This window comes from Notamacropus eugenii, chromosome 4 (assembly GCF_028372415.1).
Source record: "Notamacropus eugenii isolate mMacEug1 chromosome 4, mMacEug1.pri_v2, whole genome shotgun sequence".
Lineage (NCBI taxonomy): Eukaryota > Metazoa > Chordata > Mammalia > Diprotodontia > Macropodidae > Notamacropus > Notamacropus eugenii.
In genome coordinates, this window is record NC_092875.1 from 36666895 (window position 1) to 36685035 (window position 18141).

The 18141-nt window shown below is 51.9% G+C and overlaps 1 protein-coding gene across 5 annotated transcripts in view; it reads right to left on the reverse strand.

Moving 5' to 3' along the window:
• Nucleotides 1-596: 596 nt before the first annotated feature.
• The window catches only part of KDM2B (lysine demethylase 2B), a 133070-nt gene continuing 115525 nt past the window's right edge, over nucleotides 597-18141 (reverse strand). For 4 of the 5 annotated variants that reach the window (XM_072600516.1, XM_072600519.1, XM_072600521.1 and 1 more), the window contains 10 exons: nucleotides 13201-13425; nucleotides 10022-10165; nucleotides 8613-8699; nucleotides 8156-8416; nucleotides 7251-7289; nucleotides 6407-7071; nucleotides 5619-5782; nucleotides 5377-5538; nucleotides 3717-3935; nucleotides 597-1961 (listed from right to left, as the gene is read on the reverse strand). In XM_072600516.1, coding sequence (XP_072456617.1) covers nucleotides 1780-1961; nucleotides 3717-3935; nucleotides 5377-5538; nucleotides 5619-5782; nucleotides 6407-7071; nucleotides 7251-7289; nucleotides 8156-8416; nucleotides 8613-8699; nucleotides 10022-10165; nucleotides 13201-13425 — 2148 coding nt within the window. In that variant the 3' untranslated portion in view covers nucleotides 597-1779. The remainder of the gene's footprint in view (nucleotides 1962-3716; nucleotides 3936-5376; nucleotides 5539-5618; nucleotides 5783-6406; nucleotides 7072-7250; nucleotides 7290-8155; nucleotides 8417-8612; nucleotides 8700-10021; nucleotides 10166-13200; nucleotides 13426-18141) is intronic. The other variant, XM_072600517.1, reaches the window with a different exon arrangement.

The window sequence follows — 18141 nt, forward strand, 5'->3', positions numbered from 1 at the left end:
TACCTCTGGCTACTGAGGCGAAGTTCAGGATTGAACAGACCAACCTAAAACCTTGAAGGGTAGCAACCTGAACAGTAAACTTTTTAAAAATAATAGTGATTATAGTCCCACTAGTCTGTGAGGCTGGTATCTTACAACCTTCCAGCTCTGCTCCAAGTGTGTATGATATATTTTTCTCAAAACACTGGTAGTTATTCCCCTATTAGATCTGAACCCACTTTAAATGAAGCGACTTGGTCTTCCTGAAGTGTTGGAGGTTCTCCCTCCTCATTTCACAGTAATGCCAGAAATTCAACTGGAGTGCTTTCTGAAGAAAATACCCAACAAGAAAAAGAAGTGAAAAGGACTCTGTCAACATATATGCCTCCTATACAAGTAAGGACCCTGGATAAGTCCACTTGGCTTGCTTGATAAAATAGCCTCATCTCTTCCAGCTCTATCCAAACCTGGAAGAGTCGTCTGTGTTACTAGGAATTAGAGGGTACTCTTGCTCCCAGTGGTGCCTGCTCTCTCTTGTAACATGATCAAGATGGGTTTGCCCTCCAAAACAATTCTTCCCCACCACCTAGAACAGAAACCCTCAAAGGCTTGTGGTGTTGTCTTTTGTACAATCGTTTATACAAATTCAACAAAAGTAAAACTTCATCGAGAAGGGCTATGAAAACACCACCTTACAACAATGGCACTTATGAATGCATAATTATACAATAAGGAAAGAATCGTGGCAGAAAACCTGAACCGAGAACTCAACTCACATTGCAAAGGAAAGGAGAAAAGAGATACTATGTTTGACCTTTTATTCTGTGGCTTGACTCACTGTATAAATTAGGTCTATAGAGTAACAAGAGCTCATGCTGGAGCAAAAACCTCCTATGTGCAAAAGCTGAAATTGGAATTGGAAAATTTTGAGGAAAAAAGGTAAATTCCATACAGAGAAAACTTGGCCAAATGTCTTACTTCCACTATAATGGACACTTTTTTTGCACAACATGCTTATGTCACTTCTGAAGGATACAAGCAGGATATAAACTCCCATTCAAGCATGCTTTTAAATTGAAAGTGTGAGCCTGCTTGGCCAGACCTGGGCACATCTGCTGATGGATTATTTTTATCTTATGGAGTATAGATAGGTTCTAAGTTCTCTCCTACCTTAAGTAAACCATAAATGTTGGCAATCCCAAACCAAAATCAAAAACGAAAAACAACACTGGTGTGCATTCAAATGTTGCATAAATAACCTTTAAACAATTTGTACAAAAATAGTTTTGCATCATGTATCATGTAACAAAAACAAAACACAGGATGGTTTGAGGCGGCAGAAACGCAGCTTGTGGTCCATTGGAAAGAGACTAAAAAACTTGGGCAGGAGGAGGGGCGTCACCATGGGAAAAAGGAGCAGAAATTAAAAAATGTACACTTCCAAGCTCATGCTCTGGTACTTTTAAATAATATCTTGACAATCCATCCTTCCCTCCCTCCCCTTCCCGCCCCCCCCCACCCCCCAGCTATGAATGTCTCTTAGGAATCATCACAAAAGCCAGGGAGTGCAGAGTGCCCCCGCTGTGCATGCGCTGGGCATTCACAACGTGGGAGGTGAACTCGGTCCTTTCCGGGATCAATAGATCAAGAGATAGGGCTTGTAAAATGGGATCTTTGTTTTCCTCTGTGAGTCCAAGTTCCAAGTGTAAAATAAAATCCCCATGTATTCTGAAATGAAAGTCATTTTTCCCCTCTCCTTCCCCCCCTCCCCAGCCCACTATTTACACACCTGTCCTTGGACTAACTCAGTTTCTGTAGGAGTTTTTCTTCCACTTGCCCAAACTGGACACTCACTGACATTTCGGCTATGAACTGCTCACAGCCTTCCTTAGTCACCTGCTTACAGTACCTTAGGTCAATCTGACAGATATTTCCACAACGTTTAAAGAATGACAGGCACTGGTCAGTAACCTTATTGCAGTCTGCAGTGAAGACAAAAGAGAAAAAGAAGAAAACTATCAATGCTTGTGTTTTCACACGTTACGGCGTGACAACGGCAGGAAGGGCCAATGGCCCCCGGGGAGCCCGAGCACCCTTCCCCCCCGAGCAACCTCAAGATCCATGACAGGTCTGCAGGTGGCCAGGAAGATCCCAGACTAAGAAGTGAAAGGGACCTCTGAGGTCACATTCAGCCTCTCTCGATGGGTGTGGGACCAAAGCCCAGATGGAGTAAATGAGTTGTCTGGAAAGGAGTTGAGCCAGGATCCAAATCCATGTACATTCTGCTGCTTCCCAATAAAGACCTCAAAAAGAAACTTAGAAACTATCAAGTAGCTAATTTTACTGAGAAACAGACTCAAAATGAATGAATATTTGCTGAACTGAAATGAGTTGTCCTGGTATTAATCACCAGCAGTGTTGCTGCTGAACCAGATTAAAACATGAGTGATAAAAAAAATTGCAAACCGAAAATACGATAGAACGTAGATAATGTGACTGTGTGGTTTTCTGAGAGCCTTCTTGTATGGTTTAGTGCCCCCATTTCTATTTGAATTTGACCCCACTGCCCTAGATCATATTGAGAGTCAAACTCCACTCTGACCCTACTGGCCTAAGATGCTTTGGGCCTCATCAGAGCCAAGATCTGTTGCTGGAAAGCACAAAGCAGTATGGTGAAATGGTTAGATTTGGAGAGAAGGGACTGGATTGCCAGTGGCTCCCTGGGTGACCTTGGACAAGTCCCTGATCCCAGCTTCAATTTCCTCATTCTCCAGGCTCTACCTGTGCTCCTGAAAACAAGGCCAACCCACTTGAGACCCAAGAGGAAACAAGCTAATTGTCTGGAAGAACCTGTTCACGTCCATAGGCCCAACACCAGAAAAGAGATCCTGTACGCTGTCTGGAAGCACAGGGGCTGGGGAGGCCCAGTGCTGGGGTAAGGTGGGGACATGGTCCACAGGGACACGTCACAACTAGGCTTCACATGGTAATAAAGGAAAAGGCCAAAAACTGGCCTGGAGCAAACCTGAGAGTCCCCATCAAGTGGGCCACACAAGCATCCCTCTGCCCCTCATCCTAAACAAAGGCTCTCCGGTAGTGTGCATTCCTTGACCACTGTCAAGCCAAGCAGTCATCACATGGCTATCAAGGGAGCCTGGCTTGAAGATGCAACCTGCTCCTGCTCCCTGGCTCGTCTCAGCGCCAAAGAGAGGGATGAAAACCCTTGGCAGAGTCATGGGGGTGACCCTGGAGTACAGAGGGGACTCCCAAGTCTCTTCCCAACTAACTGAATCCCTTCTTGTCCACAAGGAAACAAGAGTTTCAAAAAGGTGAGTCTTAAAGTGCTACAAATTCTGCAGGCAGGAGTTAGGTTAAGGATTAAATCAGAGGCCAAGAGGTGGCTGGAAATCTAGCCACCAACCAGCAGTGCCTCCTGCAGTGATGTGGCCTAAAGATGCTGCTGCAGGCACAAGATATGATGGTGTCTGCCTTGGGTGGGGTCAAAAGGAGAGAGAGGCCCTCTGGAAGAAAGGGGCAGCACAGGGGTGTGTGTAAAGTACAACAGTAAGGGATGGACAGGAGGGCAGCCAGAGACCACCCCTTCTAACCAGCTTTGATCGGCAAAGGAAATCCTCTAAGCTCCAGAGTGTGGTCCTATTTTGGCAGAATACTGAAGGCAGTGTCTGCTGGGTCCCACCCTCAGCAGCCCGACCAGCCAGCTCCAGACAGGTCCTTACCTGATAAGTTAATTTCTGTTAAGGAATCCCTGGTGGTTGTTCCTACTGCTGTCAGTAGGTTGATGGACTGGTCAGTGACGTGATTACAGTAACTGAGGTGCAATTTGGAGAGGAGGGGCATGTGGCGGATGATGAGTCGCAGGGAAGCATCTGTGATGTCCAGCCCAGCTAAGCGCAGTTCCACAATGTTACGGAGCTTACTCCTGTTGTCGATCTGGCCTGGTTAGGGGAGAACAGACATTAGGTTAAAATCAAGTAAAAAAAGAGCATGAGAGCACAAGCTGATCATGGTAGAGCACTCCCAGAAATGGAAGATTGGCCAAGGTGCAAATGGATTAGAAGCTGGAGTGACGTGGACCCCAGAGGTCCAGGTCCAGATAACCTCCTGACCTGTCCACCTTGGCAGTGTCCAGGGATGGACCACAACAGGACACTTAGCAAGGACTATGCTGAAGCTACAGTGACAGATGTGAAGGGAGGAAGGGGGAGAGGGAGCATGCCCTGGTGAGAGCAGGAGCACCCACGATTGTCCTGTAGATGATGAGCTGCTCTCCAAGGACAGCAGACCCAGTGTGCACTTAGTGAATACGTTGTTTTTTTTTTTCATTGAATGCAGCAATTTTTTAAAAAAAATGGAATGATCCCATTACATTAGTGGAATGTAAGGTACCTTAGAGTAGCAAATATGCTCCACTTTTGCCTTTGTGCCTAGCATAGAGCATGGCATAGTGTCATACAGGACAAGAAAGAGGTCCCCCAGGGACAAGCCAGCCCGTGAGCAGCAGGTCCAACTCCCTCGGCCCCCCTGGCCTTAGCACTGCAGGCTGACGCCATGGAAAGGCAAGTGCCCAAGGTCTCTTGTGCTCTTCAGTCTGAAAGTGAAGGACTTGAACAGCCCCCCTTTCTCCCAGTCCCCCTAAGTGCCCTGCCCTGAGCTGGCCTTAACATAAACCTTGAGTCCCTGTGGACAACAAGGAAAGGGTGAACAAACTGGAATGTAAATGATTGTGTTACTGAGATGTGAGCAAGTCAGAGCAACGTGGGGAAGACTTGGGAACGCACTGGCTGATGCCAGGTAAAGAGAGGAGCACCAAGGCAATTTACAAAATGACCAGTGATGTCAGTGAAGGTAAAGGCAGTCACTTACAACGACCAACCCAACAAAGATGGCCCACCCCCTCTCCATTGGATGTGCAGTGTGGCACACATGGGATCAGATGTTATTTTTCTTTCCTACAAGGGAGGGAATATCTGAAAAAAACAATATGACTGATAAAAACAAAAAGTGTTCACAAAACCTTTAAAAACTTGTACCTACATTCATTTGTTGAGATGACCATGAGATGTCACAGAGACCTGATCTACGTGAGTGCGCTGGCAGAAGCAACTCTAGAGAGTGGGAAGGGACTATGCCAGACAGGGAGGAGGGCACCTGGCCCCCCAATACTGCCCAGCTCCAATGTCACCACCCCTCACTTCCCTCTGCTCCACCTGTCTCTAAGATATATCTATTTATGGGCCCACTGTCTCCAGCGTGTGAAGGGGAGCTCCTGAGGGTAGGGACGGATGCTCTTTCCCCTTGCACCCTTAGGGCCTGGCACAGTGAATGCTCCCGGCTTCAGTCCCTGCCCCTCCACAAAGGCCTCGCTTGCCATCGTACCTGGCCGGTTGTCTGTTGGGGGAGATAAGAGGTCCCGCATCTGGGCGTCCTTGAGTCCTTCCACCCACTGCACATCCAGAGTTCGCAGCAAAGGACAGCTGGCACTGCACAAGGCAGAGACGGCAATCCAGGAACAACCAGATAGCAGCAGGTCCCTGAGCCCTGCAGAGATAGACATGCGCAGTCAGCGCTCCTCAGAGGAAGGACCCCCTCTGTCCCCAGTCAGGGGCAGGCCCACTCACCAGGCAGCCTGTTGATGAGCCAGCTAAGCTGCTTCTTGGAGATGTTGGTCCAGCTGAGGTCCAGAGTAATGGGCTGTCGGCGGATGATGCCACTGAGCATCAGCGGGGTGATGGATTTGCAGTGGTTCAGGTCGATTTTGGTCCATAACCGCTTATCACAGCACCTGTGACCAGTGCCCACAGGCAGAAGGTGAGAAGTGCAGAAGAGGAGGGGGCAGGAAGGACCCTGGGCAGTCATCCCAGCCAGCCTCATTTTATAAGGGAAGCGTGAGAAGGGAGGAGCTGCCTGAGCTCACAGACCTGACACATGGGATCCTCTCTGGGGTACCCTGACAGATGCCTGCCCTTCCCTTCCCCTCAGCCTCAGAGGCTACTTCTGCAACTCCTTGTTCTAAAAGAGTCTCCAGCCCTGCAGTATAGGCTCTTCACTTGGGGCAGATCATGAATGTAAATGGGAGAAAACTTTTTATCTGTATTTCCACTAACCTCTAACTGAAATTAGTGTTTCCTTACATTTAAAAGAAAAAGACTGTGACTGGTACCTAGAAGCTTCCCCAGGTGGTCAATGCCACAAAAGGGGAGGAGCCTCTAAGTTGGGCCCTGGTGGGGCTTGCTCCCATCTCCCTCAGGCCCTGGATGCCCTGACTCAGAGATGCCTTTAGGAGCATTCTGTGTCCCCCTCACTTGGGCTTTGGGCCCCGTCATCAACCCAGTGCCTCGTCCCAGGGCCTGCCCTCCCCAGCCTGACAAGTTCCCACAGTGGGTGGCTGTGCTACCCCTCTCCTCACCAGCGGTTCCAGGTCTTGCAGACCCGCATGCAGACACAGAGGTCGCTGTGGCTGAGGTAGCTGAACACGGCCATCCACACTTCCCGCTGCATGACGTGGGCGGCACCGTCATCCAGGGGCAGCGAGTCTGGCGGGGGGCTGATGGGCGGCGGGCGGATGACATGCCGCTCCATCTGGACGCACTTGGGTGGGGACAGGGATGGCGGGGGCCGCGCCGGAATGCGGGGGGGGCTGCGCACAAGCGGGTGCCGCAGTTCACGGGGGGCCCCATGGAGGCCCTTGCTGAAGCGAGGGGGCCGCTCTGCCCCTACTGGCACACGCTTGGGCTCCTCATTCTCGCTCTCAGGCTCTGACTTGATGGGCTGCTGGTTCTCATTGGCCAGGCTGTTCTCAGTCTTCTGGATCTCCTGGTTTAGCTCCTTGCTTAGCTCCTTGCTCAGCTCCTTGTTAGGGAGCCTGCGCTTCCGGCGAGCCTTCATCTTCTTGTCCGGGCCCTCGGCACTCTCAGTGCTGGGCCCTGCGGTCGGGGAGCTTGCCCTGGACTGGTCGCTCTCCTTGTTTTTGGGGGGTGCCTCGGGCAGCTCTTCCTCGGGCTCCTGCTTGAAGCGCCGGGGGGGCTTGCCAGCCAGTCCCACGCGGTCCTCAGCATTCTTCCAGGATCTCCGCTGCAACAACAAAGCAGCCAGGCCTTAAAGGAGCCCTCCCAAGAACAGCTCAGCACTCAGGGTCCTCATGCAGCTGGGAGGGTAAGGGGGATGGGAGAAGCTACATGTCTCTGGGGTGCATAGGAGACCCAGATACACAGGGTTCAGTGGACACTGGGGGCTTCAGGGTGGGGAGGTACCTTTTTCCTGAAAAGCTTCTCCTCCTTGCTGAGCTTTAGCTGTCACAGGAGAAAAAGAACACACAGCTTGGCACCTGTTTCTAGGGCCAGCCCAGCCCCAATACAGCTCTCCCATCCTTGCCAGCTCCACAGTCCTGGGAGCCAGAGCAGGCCGACCTCCAGCTCCATCCCTTCCACTCCCTTGTCAACACTGGACTGACAGCCAGGTGGGCCCTGCCTGTCTGCTTTGGGGGAAAGCAGAAAGGTATGGCTAGTGGCTGAGGAGGGAGCTCAGACTAGAATAAGAGGCCTCCAGAAGTGTTCACCAAACCAAGGCTCTTCCCCTTCTGGGAACCTCAAATGCATTTACCAAGTGCCTATAGAGGCCAGCCACGGGATGTTAGGAAAAGCAGAGTCCTCTGGAGGTAGCGTCCCCAGAAAGACCAGCCACATGCCAGAGGCCACAGCAAAAAGGAGGAGAGGCTCCAGGCGCCACCCAGTGGCTGAAGAAGGGAAAAGTGGACAGTCAGACATGGCCTGGACCCTGGTGATGCCTTCTCAAAATGATCCTTGTTAGAGGTTTGCAAAGGGCTTTGCATGCATTAAACCAAGACAGGGCTTCTCAAAGAGATAGCCACATGCAGAGACCAGGTGCTGCAAGGAGTGGGATGGGCCTGTCCTCCTGGCAGGAACCAATACCTGAGAAAACCTGAGGCCTCTAATGCAGCCCCCAGGGAAGGCAAGGCCCAAAGAGACCCATGGTGGCCTGGCTGTCCCCAGCGCACCCTCCCTGCTTCAAGGCGCTGCTCTGTGTTCAGGGCAACATGCACACAGAACCCCTGTGTTCTCCTCCCATTGGTGCTGCCCCACGGATCTCCGACACCAGCCTTCTGAGGCACCCTGCCCACTGCCTAACGCATCCCTACCCGCTTCCGAGTGTTAAGCTCCTGGGGTTTCTCAAATTTCCGTTTCCTCCTCAAGTGGACTTCATCAGACTTTCTGCGAAGGATGGTGTCAGTGGGCGCCTTCTTGGTGTGCTCTTCTGACTTCCGCCGGGCGGCCTCCTCACACTCTCCTCTCCGTTTGGCCGAGTCCGGCCCCTCCTTGTTGTCCCGGTTCATCTTCTGCTCCTTCAGCAGCGAGCCGGGCAGGTTCGAGGCGTACTTGAACCCGGGGCCGCGCTTTTGCTTGTACGCCAAAAAGAGAAAAACACAAACAACCTTTATATCTTCGGACAGGAGCCTTCCTTGACTGACACCTGCCCCTTGGGTGGACCTCCAAGGCAGAGCGGAGGCCTGAGAACCCAGATGTGGACAAGCCAGCCACAAAGGCTCCGCCCCCTGCCCGGCTCTATAGACCTGGGACCTGGCCGCTGACACTCACTTTCCCAGTCTTGCCAGCATGATTGCACTTTGGACACTCCCAGCAGTTGGGAAGTTCATCATTGACCACACCATCTGACTCCTTCACCTGAATAAGAGAAGGCACGTGATGAAAGTGGAGAAAGAGCCAGTCTGCCTCCAGGCTGTCACATTCCTGCACCCTCTTCCAGCCCCATTACTACTGGTCACCTTCTGGCCAAAGCCTCACCTTGTCCAGACACAGAAGAACATGATGGATGTGAGGTAAGGGGAGAGTGGAGGTGAGAACTGAACAGAGCCCGAGCAGTCTCACTCCTGGGTGGCCAAGCCCCTGGGCAGCCTCCCACGCCACCCTTATGCCTGCTACTGCCTGGGCTAGTGCCACAGGTAAAAAAAGGTGCTTGATGAAGCCAAAGAATCATTTTCCTCTCAGAAAAGATGCCAACTGCTGCAGGAGGCTGGCCCTAGTCAGCGTCTGAGCTCAGGAATACGTGGGATGAAGTCATCCTGCCCCTTGGGCACCTGGCTTCTATTCAGGTACAGTGAGGTCAGCCCTGAAGCACTAGTTCCCCCAGCACATGTCACAAGGGAATATAGGGAATCCCTGGGGCCTCTGGAGGAACCAAGCAACCAGAGGCTCATGAAAGCCACTGGGTGAGGGAGTGCCCAGTACGGCTGGCGAACGTCCCAGCAGGGGACAAGCAAACACTGCCATCCTGTGCCAGCCAGGGGGGCTCCTGTCCTTTGCTGGAGCATCTGTGTTGTCCCTGCTCCCCCCACCTAGAAGGCAGACGAGTCAGAAGTCTGAACTAGCTAAGAGAACAAAGGGCCCTGACCTGCTCCCACCCTTCCACAGGTCCCTTCACCCTCTGCCTCTACCTCCTTTACTATAGGGGAGGGGAAGCTGGAGAAAAGATAACTGCAGTAGATTCTAGGAGCTGTAGTACAGCAGTGATGATAGCCAGGGTAGAAATCCTTACTGACTCTGTCAGGAAACCTTTCTGAGATGATGGTGGTGGCCATGCAAAACCCACCAGCTCCAGTCAGAGGCCTCCTCTCCCAGTGCCAGCCCGAGCAAACAGGCACCAATGGGTATCTGCCGACAAGAGCTGTCCTTTCTAATGAGGAGCACCCACGGTCCAAGAGTACAGAGTCCACTGAGGGCTGAGGTGGTACAGAGGGAGGAGGGGGCTGGATCTGGTTCTGATATTCAGGCCCTGTGGACCTCGGACCTCCCTTGGTTTTCTGACACTTGGAAGTCTGGCTCTATGGCCACCTCACACCTGCAGGAACATGCCATTTGTCTCTGGGAGGATGGACCACAGCCCTCCTCTACTTGGGGGGGTCACTGGACTGGGGTCTGGGTAACAGAATGACAGAAGCCAGATTTAAGGGGCAGGGCAGACACAGCATCCCCGAGTCAGCACTCACCTTAAGGCATCCAGGGTGGATGATTTCATTGCAAATGGAACACTCCATGAGCATGAGGTTAAACTTGCCCTCCTCCTCCTCCACTGTGTCTTCCTTCCCTGCTTCTCCACACACCAGACACACAGCAGTGTGGGGCAGTACTGGCTGTGAACACAGGCGAAAGAGAAAATAGAGGGAGAGTCAGGCCCTGCAAGCAGGCAGCATCCACGGTGAGCCATCCAGCCCCAGAAGACTCCTGGCCATCTCTGAGGTGACCCTCAAGCAGCCAACTGTGCAGTCACCCTGGCTCTGGCCCCAGAGGATCTGCAGGTGGACTCCAAGAAGGAGGCCGAGGCATAGATGAAGATACCAAACGGAACAAGGAAAAACCGTGTTCCTGTTTCTGGGCCAACCCATGAGGAATGCACTGCCCTTGAGTTTACACTGACCCCAGGGCCCTGGACAAGGTGTGACCAATGCACTGCGAGGTACTGAGAGGGAAGGGCTCACGGAGCACTGGGGAGCAGGGTCAGGACGAGCTTTCCAAAGGAGGGAGCCAGCCTGAAAGGCAGTGATGATGGCAGGACCAGGAGTGTGTTTGAGCTAGAATGAGAGCTGAAACAAAGTCTCCTGTACAGAGCGCAGCCGAGGAAGAAAAAGCAAAGGAAGGGCCAGTGAGTCAGCTGTCATCACAACTCTGGTCCAGCATAGCGAGGGTCTGAACAAGGGAAGAAGAGGGAATTGAGGGCAGAGCTCCGAGCACTTGTAGATCAGACCAGCGTGGCAGAGGGGCGATGGACCCTAGGACTCCAGGATTAAGTCCAGAATGAAGCGTCAAGTCTGAGCACCAATGCAAGGGAAACCAGAACAAGAACAGGCCTGGGGCCTAGGCAGCAGCACCATGGCCAGGGACAGCAGAGATCAGGATAACCTTATAATGTGCATATGGGCCAGGGGAGAACAGGAAGTATGTTCTGAGCGCAATGGGACAGGGGAAGGTCCAGAGGCAGCAATGTAGGCCTGGGAGTCACCTGAGTAGAGGTAACAGCTGAGAACTGGAGGGCAGACACATCACAGGAGTACAGGTTTTGTGCAGGTGAAACCTTAAAAAGCCATGAAGTGTAACCCCTTTCTTTTACAAGTGGGGAACCAGGGGTGCAGAGAGCTTAAGTGACTTGCCCAGGGTGGCACAGCTGCTAAGCCTCTGGGGAGGGGTACAAACCTAGTTCCTCCTGACTCTTCAATGTACCCACTAATATTCACAGTCCTATGGCTGTGAATATTGGCAAGGGACAAAAGGCACGGTCTGGGGGGCATCAGTCAGGGGCCTCCTCTGTCTTCTTATTCCTTCTGAGTAAGAGCCAGAGGCAGCTGGACAGCTCAGTGCACAGAGTGCTGAGTCTGGGGTCAGGAAGACTTGAGTTCAAATCTGGCCTCAGACACTTACTAGCTGGGTGACCCTGGGCAAGTCACTTAACCTCTGATTGCCTTAATTCACGAGAAGAGATGAAAAACTGCTTCAGTATCTTTGCCAAGAAAACTCCAAGAACAGTATGGTCCACAGGGTCACAAAGAACCAGATACAAAACTAAACAACAACAAAGTGCTGGGGAGACAAAGCAAGATAGGCTAGTCACTGCTCCAAGCTAGGCAGTGATGCTAGGCAAGCTAAGGGGACCCCTACCAAATGACAGGCCAGATCCATGGTGGACCCAGGACGCCACGTCCTGCCTTAGCTTGCTAACCATCCCCCTCAACAGCCAGAGCTGATCTCAGGAGAGAATCCCGGGAAGAAGGGGGACTGCGGCCTGATGGCCAGAATGTCTCCAAAGTCAGTCTCTGCTCTCCCCCAGGCACCTAGGTGCTTGGGTCTGAGGGGGTCAATCTGTTTGCAGGTGAATGTAACAGAGTCTGACCGGCCATGTCTGCCCATAGCTTCCCTGGATGACAGACTGTCCAGGGGCAAGGTCATGCCTCAGAGAGCTCAGCTGGGGCTCTGGAGCCAGGGCCCACCTGGCCTGTCTGCCACAGCCCAGCATCACTGAGAAAGGAGTTCAGGGTGCGATCTGTGGAGGATGCCAGACCAGCCCCTGCAGGCTGTCAATTACCCCTTATCTCATGCAGGAGTCCCCAGGGAATAGGGTGCTGACCTTCCACCAAGACCTTTTCCTTTGAAAGCAGAAAAGGAAAGACCTAAAACTGTCATCAGCCCAACTACAAAAGACTGGCAGCCAGGTCACAGACAGGATACGCAGCTGCTGGGAGATGGGGGGTGGGACTCGAAAGCTACTCTGTAAACACCAATCTCAGAGAGGATGGAAATGATTTTTGTTCCCCAGGCCTGATGGGCGCCTTCTGTAGTGAGGGCCAGCCATCTCTTGAAGGGGTGCCCAGGAGCCCAAAGAAGCTTCTTGGCTGCCCACAGGCTGGGCTAAATGAGGGCCCTCCCCATCTCAGGGTCTCTTCCCTCAAGTTTGCATTTTCTCATCTTTTTTTCTCCTTGAGGTCTCATAGCAACTCCCAAGCAGCGAATGGTCACATTGGGGTGTAATCCAGGAGGTGAAATCAGGAGGGACAATTTGCTGCCTTTCAGTTCACGCAACTAGGGGGCCAGGGAATTAATGATGAAGTAAAGTCAGCCAGGCAGCCTGTGCACCATCCAGGGGCTGTGGTGCCTGGATAGCTGGGCAGCTTCCTAAGCAGGCCTCTCCATCCTGAGGCCCAGAGCCCAGGAGAACAAGGCCCAGGCTCCCCAGGCTAGGGCAGTATGGCCCTCCTGGGGCTCCCAATGACTGGCACAGGTGCTTGAGAAACGTTTGGTTCTGGATCAATTACTTTGCTTTGGCAAGGATTGGGCTGCTGGTGCAGGGTGAGTCTTTGGGCTACAGTCACACAACTGGCGGGCAGACTCAGCTTCCTGCTGGCTTAGGCATGGCCTTTGAGATGTCAGGTCCCCTCCATGCCCAGATGAGGCCTTTGAGGGAAACCTTCAGAGAGGACTTGAAGACCAAGCTGTGCTCTGGCCTAATCCCTGGGGTCAGAGCAGTGGGTGTGTATACGAGGGTCATTCAGAGGGAAAGTTGTCCCTGAGACTGAGCAAGGAGCCCCTGCTCAGTCATCCCCAGGCTCAGCATAAAGAGGGAGAGGAGGGAAACACAGGGACAGAATGAATGGACCCTACAAAGCCCACTGGCACTTACCGCAATGCACTGTCTCATGATGCAGGACTGCTTCATCCGCCCGGGCCCCCCAAATTTCTTCATGTCCTTGCAGAAGTGACACTCGCCACACTCGGTCCGCAGGCAGGCCTCGCACTTGCGGCATCTCGTCCGTCGCCTGCGCGCCCCTGCTGTCGTCCGATTGGCGGCCAACTTCACTGCTGAGGCTGGGCCCAGCTTCCCCTTGGGCCGGCCTACTGCCCGGTTCTACAAAACATCAGAAAATATGGCTTGGTGAGGAGCTGCCCTGAGAAGGCCCTGCAGCCACGTCCTCAGGGGGACAGCCACTGGCCGAGCATGACATGGACCACACAGCCCAAGTGTTCTCTGCAACTCTGCTGCCCAATGAGGACCTCACCCTCTGGAACAGGGAACTAGGGGAACCAATAGCAGGGTGAGAGTTCAATCCCAGGGTCTTTATTCCTAACCCCTACCCCCATCATAGGCCCTGAAGCTCCCCCCAATTCTGAGGCACACCCCACGCTTGCTGGGAGTCAGTTCCATTCCTCTGCTCAAAATCTATTTTAAATAACCCAAACCCCAAACCAAAAGGTCCACAAACCCTAGAGGCAGTACAGCATCATGGAAAGAGTGCCAAGTGGGGAGCTGAGTTCGAATCCCAGCTCAGCAATGCACCTAAGTGACGTGACCTTGGGCAAGTCACTTAAACCTCTCTCAGAGTCAGTTTCCTCACCTGTAAAACAGGAACAGTGGCACCTACCTCCTAAGGTTGTTGGGAAGATCACAGATCAGATAAAAAGCACTTTGCAAACCTTAAGGTATTCTAGAAATGTCATTATTACTCAACTGTCCTCAGCCCAAGCCTCCTCAGTCGTAAAATAAATAGCAATGCATCATATTTCTAGAGTGCATTGGGGATCACCCACTGGATGCTCACATCCCATTTTATACATGACGAGACTGAGGCTCCTGGCCCCAGCTACTTATGTGTCTGAGGCAGGATCAGTCCTGATTGATGTCTTCCTGCCTCTGAGATGAGGGGCTGGCCCCAAGACGGCTTCACCGTCTCTTCCAGCTCTAAATCTAAGAACCCATAAATCTCCCCTGGACAGGAGGCAGAGTTCCCTGGCAGGGCGGGAAAAGGTGAGCTGTACGCTGCCTTTCGTCTCACCCAGTCCCGAGCCTATAGTATTCTATGCTTGGTGAAGCAGAAGTCAGTGAAAGCCTTCACATTAACTCCCTACCTCTTCTCAAGGCTAAATGTTTGGGAAAGGAGACACTGGCCCCATTTCAGTTCATTCTACTAGCAACGAGGGGAGTTCATTTTAAATTCTGGACCACCCCCTTCCCAGGAAACCACCCAGCTTGATCTTTGTTCCACCACACTCACCCAGAAAGACCTCTCTAGCCCTCGGGCCCCAGATCCCAAGGTGCTGCCTTTGGGAGGAGAGCAGGCCTGACAGGACCTCCGAGGGGCAGCAGGGATCAGTAGAGGCCTGGGGCCTTGGACTGGCCACCCAGTAGAGTGGGAGCACCTGGTGCAAACCCTGCCTTCAGTTACTAAGCAGGAAACCTTGGGCAAGTTCCTTAAACCTTGGGGGGCTGGTTTCGTCATCAGTAAAAGAAGAGACTTTGGAGGGCCCTGGTGGCTCCAACTCTGCAACAAACACACACACACACACGCGCACATGTGCACACACACACAGAGCTCTTCCAGATTACTTCTCCATTCAAGAATTTTATATTTTCCTTTTTGGTAACTGTCCTCCATCCCTTCTGATGTCAGCTCCTGCAGAAACGTGACTGACACCCCTAACTCTGGGATCATGAGACCATCTATTCAGAATTAGGACCTCAGAACCCTATTTTGCAGGTAAGGAAACAGACACAAAAGGTAAATGACTTGCCCAGAGTCACCAAATAGTAAGTATGAAGTTAGGCCATCCAAGGATTCAATTCCTCACTCCTGACTCTAACATCTCCTTCTCCTGGTGTTGGCATCTGCCAGGCTCCCCAGGGGAAGCCTTCCATGGCCCTCCCCGATGTGCTCCAGAACCCCAGGGCAGAAGTGCCCATCTCCTCTTCCCTCTCCCCCCCGCTCACTGTGCCAGAGCTCCCTCCTTCCAGGCTCAAGCCAACTTGCCCCTCCAAGCTGGGTTTCACCCCTAACCAGTGCCCAAGGCAGTTCTGGCAACGTGCTGGGAGATCAGGTGTGGGGAGGTGTTGAATGAGCACCCCCCCAGGGAAGTGCAGAGGGGAAGGGTCTGCCCACACTTAGTGTAAAGGGCCTCACCATAGACCCTCTAAGGACCACCTCAGCCCTGCCCCCACCAAGTCAAGACCTTCCTAGAATAGGAAGGAAGGCACTACCGACTGTGGAGAAGCAGGAGCTGCCCCAAAGTGAGCAAAACAAGGTGGTGTGAGGGAAAGAAGCAGGGAAGCATTGACTGGGTCCAGCACTGAGGAAGGGATGGACACCTAGAAGGGAAGTGAGATGCCTCAAAGACCACAGGATCCAAAATCTAGGGTGGGAAGGGACCTTAGAGGCCAGTCTGTCCAATGCCTTCATTCTGCAGATGGGGAAACCAAGGCCCAGAGAGGGGCGGTACCTTGCCTACTCAGGTACATGGCTGAGCCAGGTTTCAAACCTAGATCCTTCCTGACTCCTCATCTAGCATGCTAACCATTAGGTCACACTACTCTGTCTCCATCAAAAGTGCTGTAAACAGTCGGTGGACTTTCAGCAAGAAAAAGAAGAAACTGTGAGTGAACCTCAGTTACAGGGTCCACATGCCATGGAATTTCCAGAAAACTTATATTTGTATAGCATTTTATTTTCTGCCACATTTTCCCCAACTCATCCAACCAAACATCCATCCACCTATGAATCCCCCTACGATGTCCTTGTGCAATGTCCCAGGTCCCACACTAGGGAGGAGACATGGCATGGAAGGACAGTATATCAAACCCCAAATAGGACAGACTGCCTGGCAAGGCCACGGATCCCCCATCAGAGATCCTCACACCCAACCTGGGGAGAGAAGAACAAAGGATCTTGGGGGCCCTTCCAACCCTGAGCTTCCCTGACTTGGTAAAGGCACGTTCAGAGGGATGGATCTGGCTGACGTCAATTCCCAGGTCGTGTGCTGACTTTGTAAGTCAAGGTGTACCCTGTTGTCTCCAAAAGGGCATGGGTGGTCTTTGAGTCCCCAGCACAGAGTACGGCAGTGATTGGTGCTTCATGAATGCTTGATTAACTGATGGGTAGAAAATGCATTCACAGACCATCAGGGGCAGGAGAGATTTAAAGCTCCAAGAGCCCTTAGAGGTCACCAAGTTCAACCTCATCATTTTACAGCTGAGGAAAGTGAGGCACAAAGACAAGGGACTTGCTCAAGGTAAGTATCCAGTGGGATTTGTTCGCAGGTCCCCCTCTGCCCTCTCCACATTTCATGTGCCTGGAGCCCTCCAAAAGCCCTGGTTATCACCTATGGTTTGGACAGAGAGGGTCCATGGTCAATGAGGTGTCTGGAAGGGAGGAATGAAGGAGTGACCTAGGTGGAAAAGGCATTGTGGGAAGAGGCAGCAGAAAGAGAAATAGGCCAGGCCAGGAAATGGACCCTGAGACCAGACACTGAACCACACCCCCATCAAACACACTGTAAATCCCAAAGACGAGTCACAACTCAGTAAGACATGACCTAGAGGAAGATGTGGGCAGGACATCCACAGACTCCTTCACTCAGCGGCATCCTGCCCTCTCTTCCTCCAACCACTGCTTTCACCAGAAACACAAATGAAACCAAAAACTGCCAGATATAAGCAACTCTGACCTCCCCCTCCCCCAAGGGATTGTAGAAGGCAGCAGAGGGCTTTTGGCTCATCCTCGATTTGTATTGGCCATCTAGTTCAATCCTCTCCTTTTACAAGGCCTAGAGAGGCTGGTGAAATGACTTTCCTAGGGTCACTCACACAGGTAGTAAGTGGCAAAGCTAGAATGTGAACCACAGACACCCTGACATCCCCTATGAGCTTCCAGAGCCTCGGAGCCAGCAGATCAGAGCTACAGTGGATCTCAGAAGTCATCAAGTTCAACTCTTACTGAACAAGAATTCCCTCTACAACACAAAGACACCTCCAAAGGCTCCCTAGTACCACCAAGTGGAAAATACATTCCTCAGCATGGCTTTTAAAGCCTCCCACAATTACCTAGCTCCCACACCCACTTCCAGGCTCATTAGATGTCACGACCACATTTGGACTCTTTCCTCATCTGAGAAATTCCATCTCCCACTCCCAGGTCTCTGCACAGGTCAAGTCTCCAATGCTTGAAATCACTAACAATTAGAGAAACGCAAATTAAAGCGTTAAAGTGAGGTACCACCACACCCATCAGATTGGCCAAAATGACAAAAAAGGAAAAGGACAAATGCTGGCAGGGCTGTGGCCAAAGAGGCACATCCATGTACCGCAGATGGAACCATCAGCTAGACCAAACGTCCTAAAAAGCAATTTGGAACTGTGGCCCAAAAAAAGCTATTAAGCTAGGTATACTCTCTCTGGCCAAGTGATGCTGCTACTAGCTCTGTATTCCAAAGAATCAAAGAAAGAGGGAAAGGATCCTTTTTGCGGTGGCAAAGACTTGGAAACAGAGGGGATGTCTGTCAATTGGGGAAAGGCTGAACAAGCTGTATAGTCTACAAAATTACAGAATATTACCACACTGTAAGAAACCACAGGAGATGATTTCAGAGAAACCTAGAAAAACTTGTTTGAACTGAGGCCAACTGCAGTGAGCAGAACCTGCTTCCTGTTAGGGAGACTCAGTGTAGACTGAGATCCCTTTTTTGAGGACATAAGTCAATGCAGGAACTGGTTTTGCATGACTCTTCATATCTGTAACAGGGGGGTTTGTTTTTCTTTTTTTTCTAAATGTTGGTGGGGTGGGGGGGAGGTAAGAGA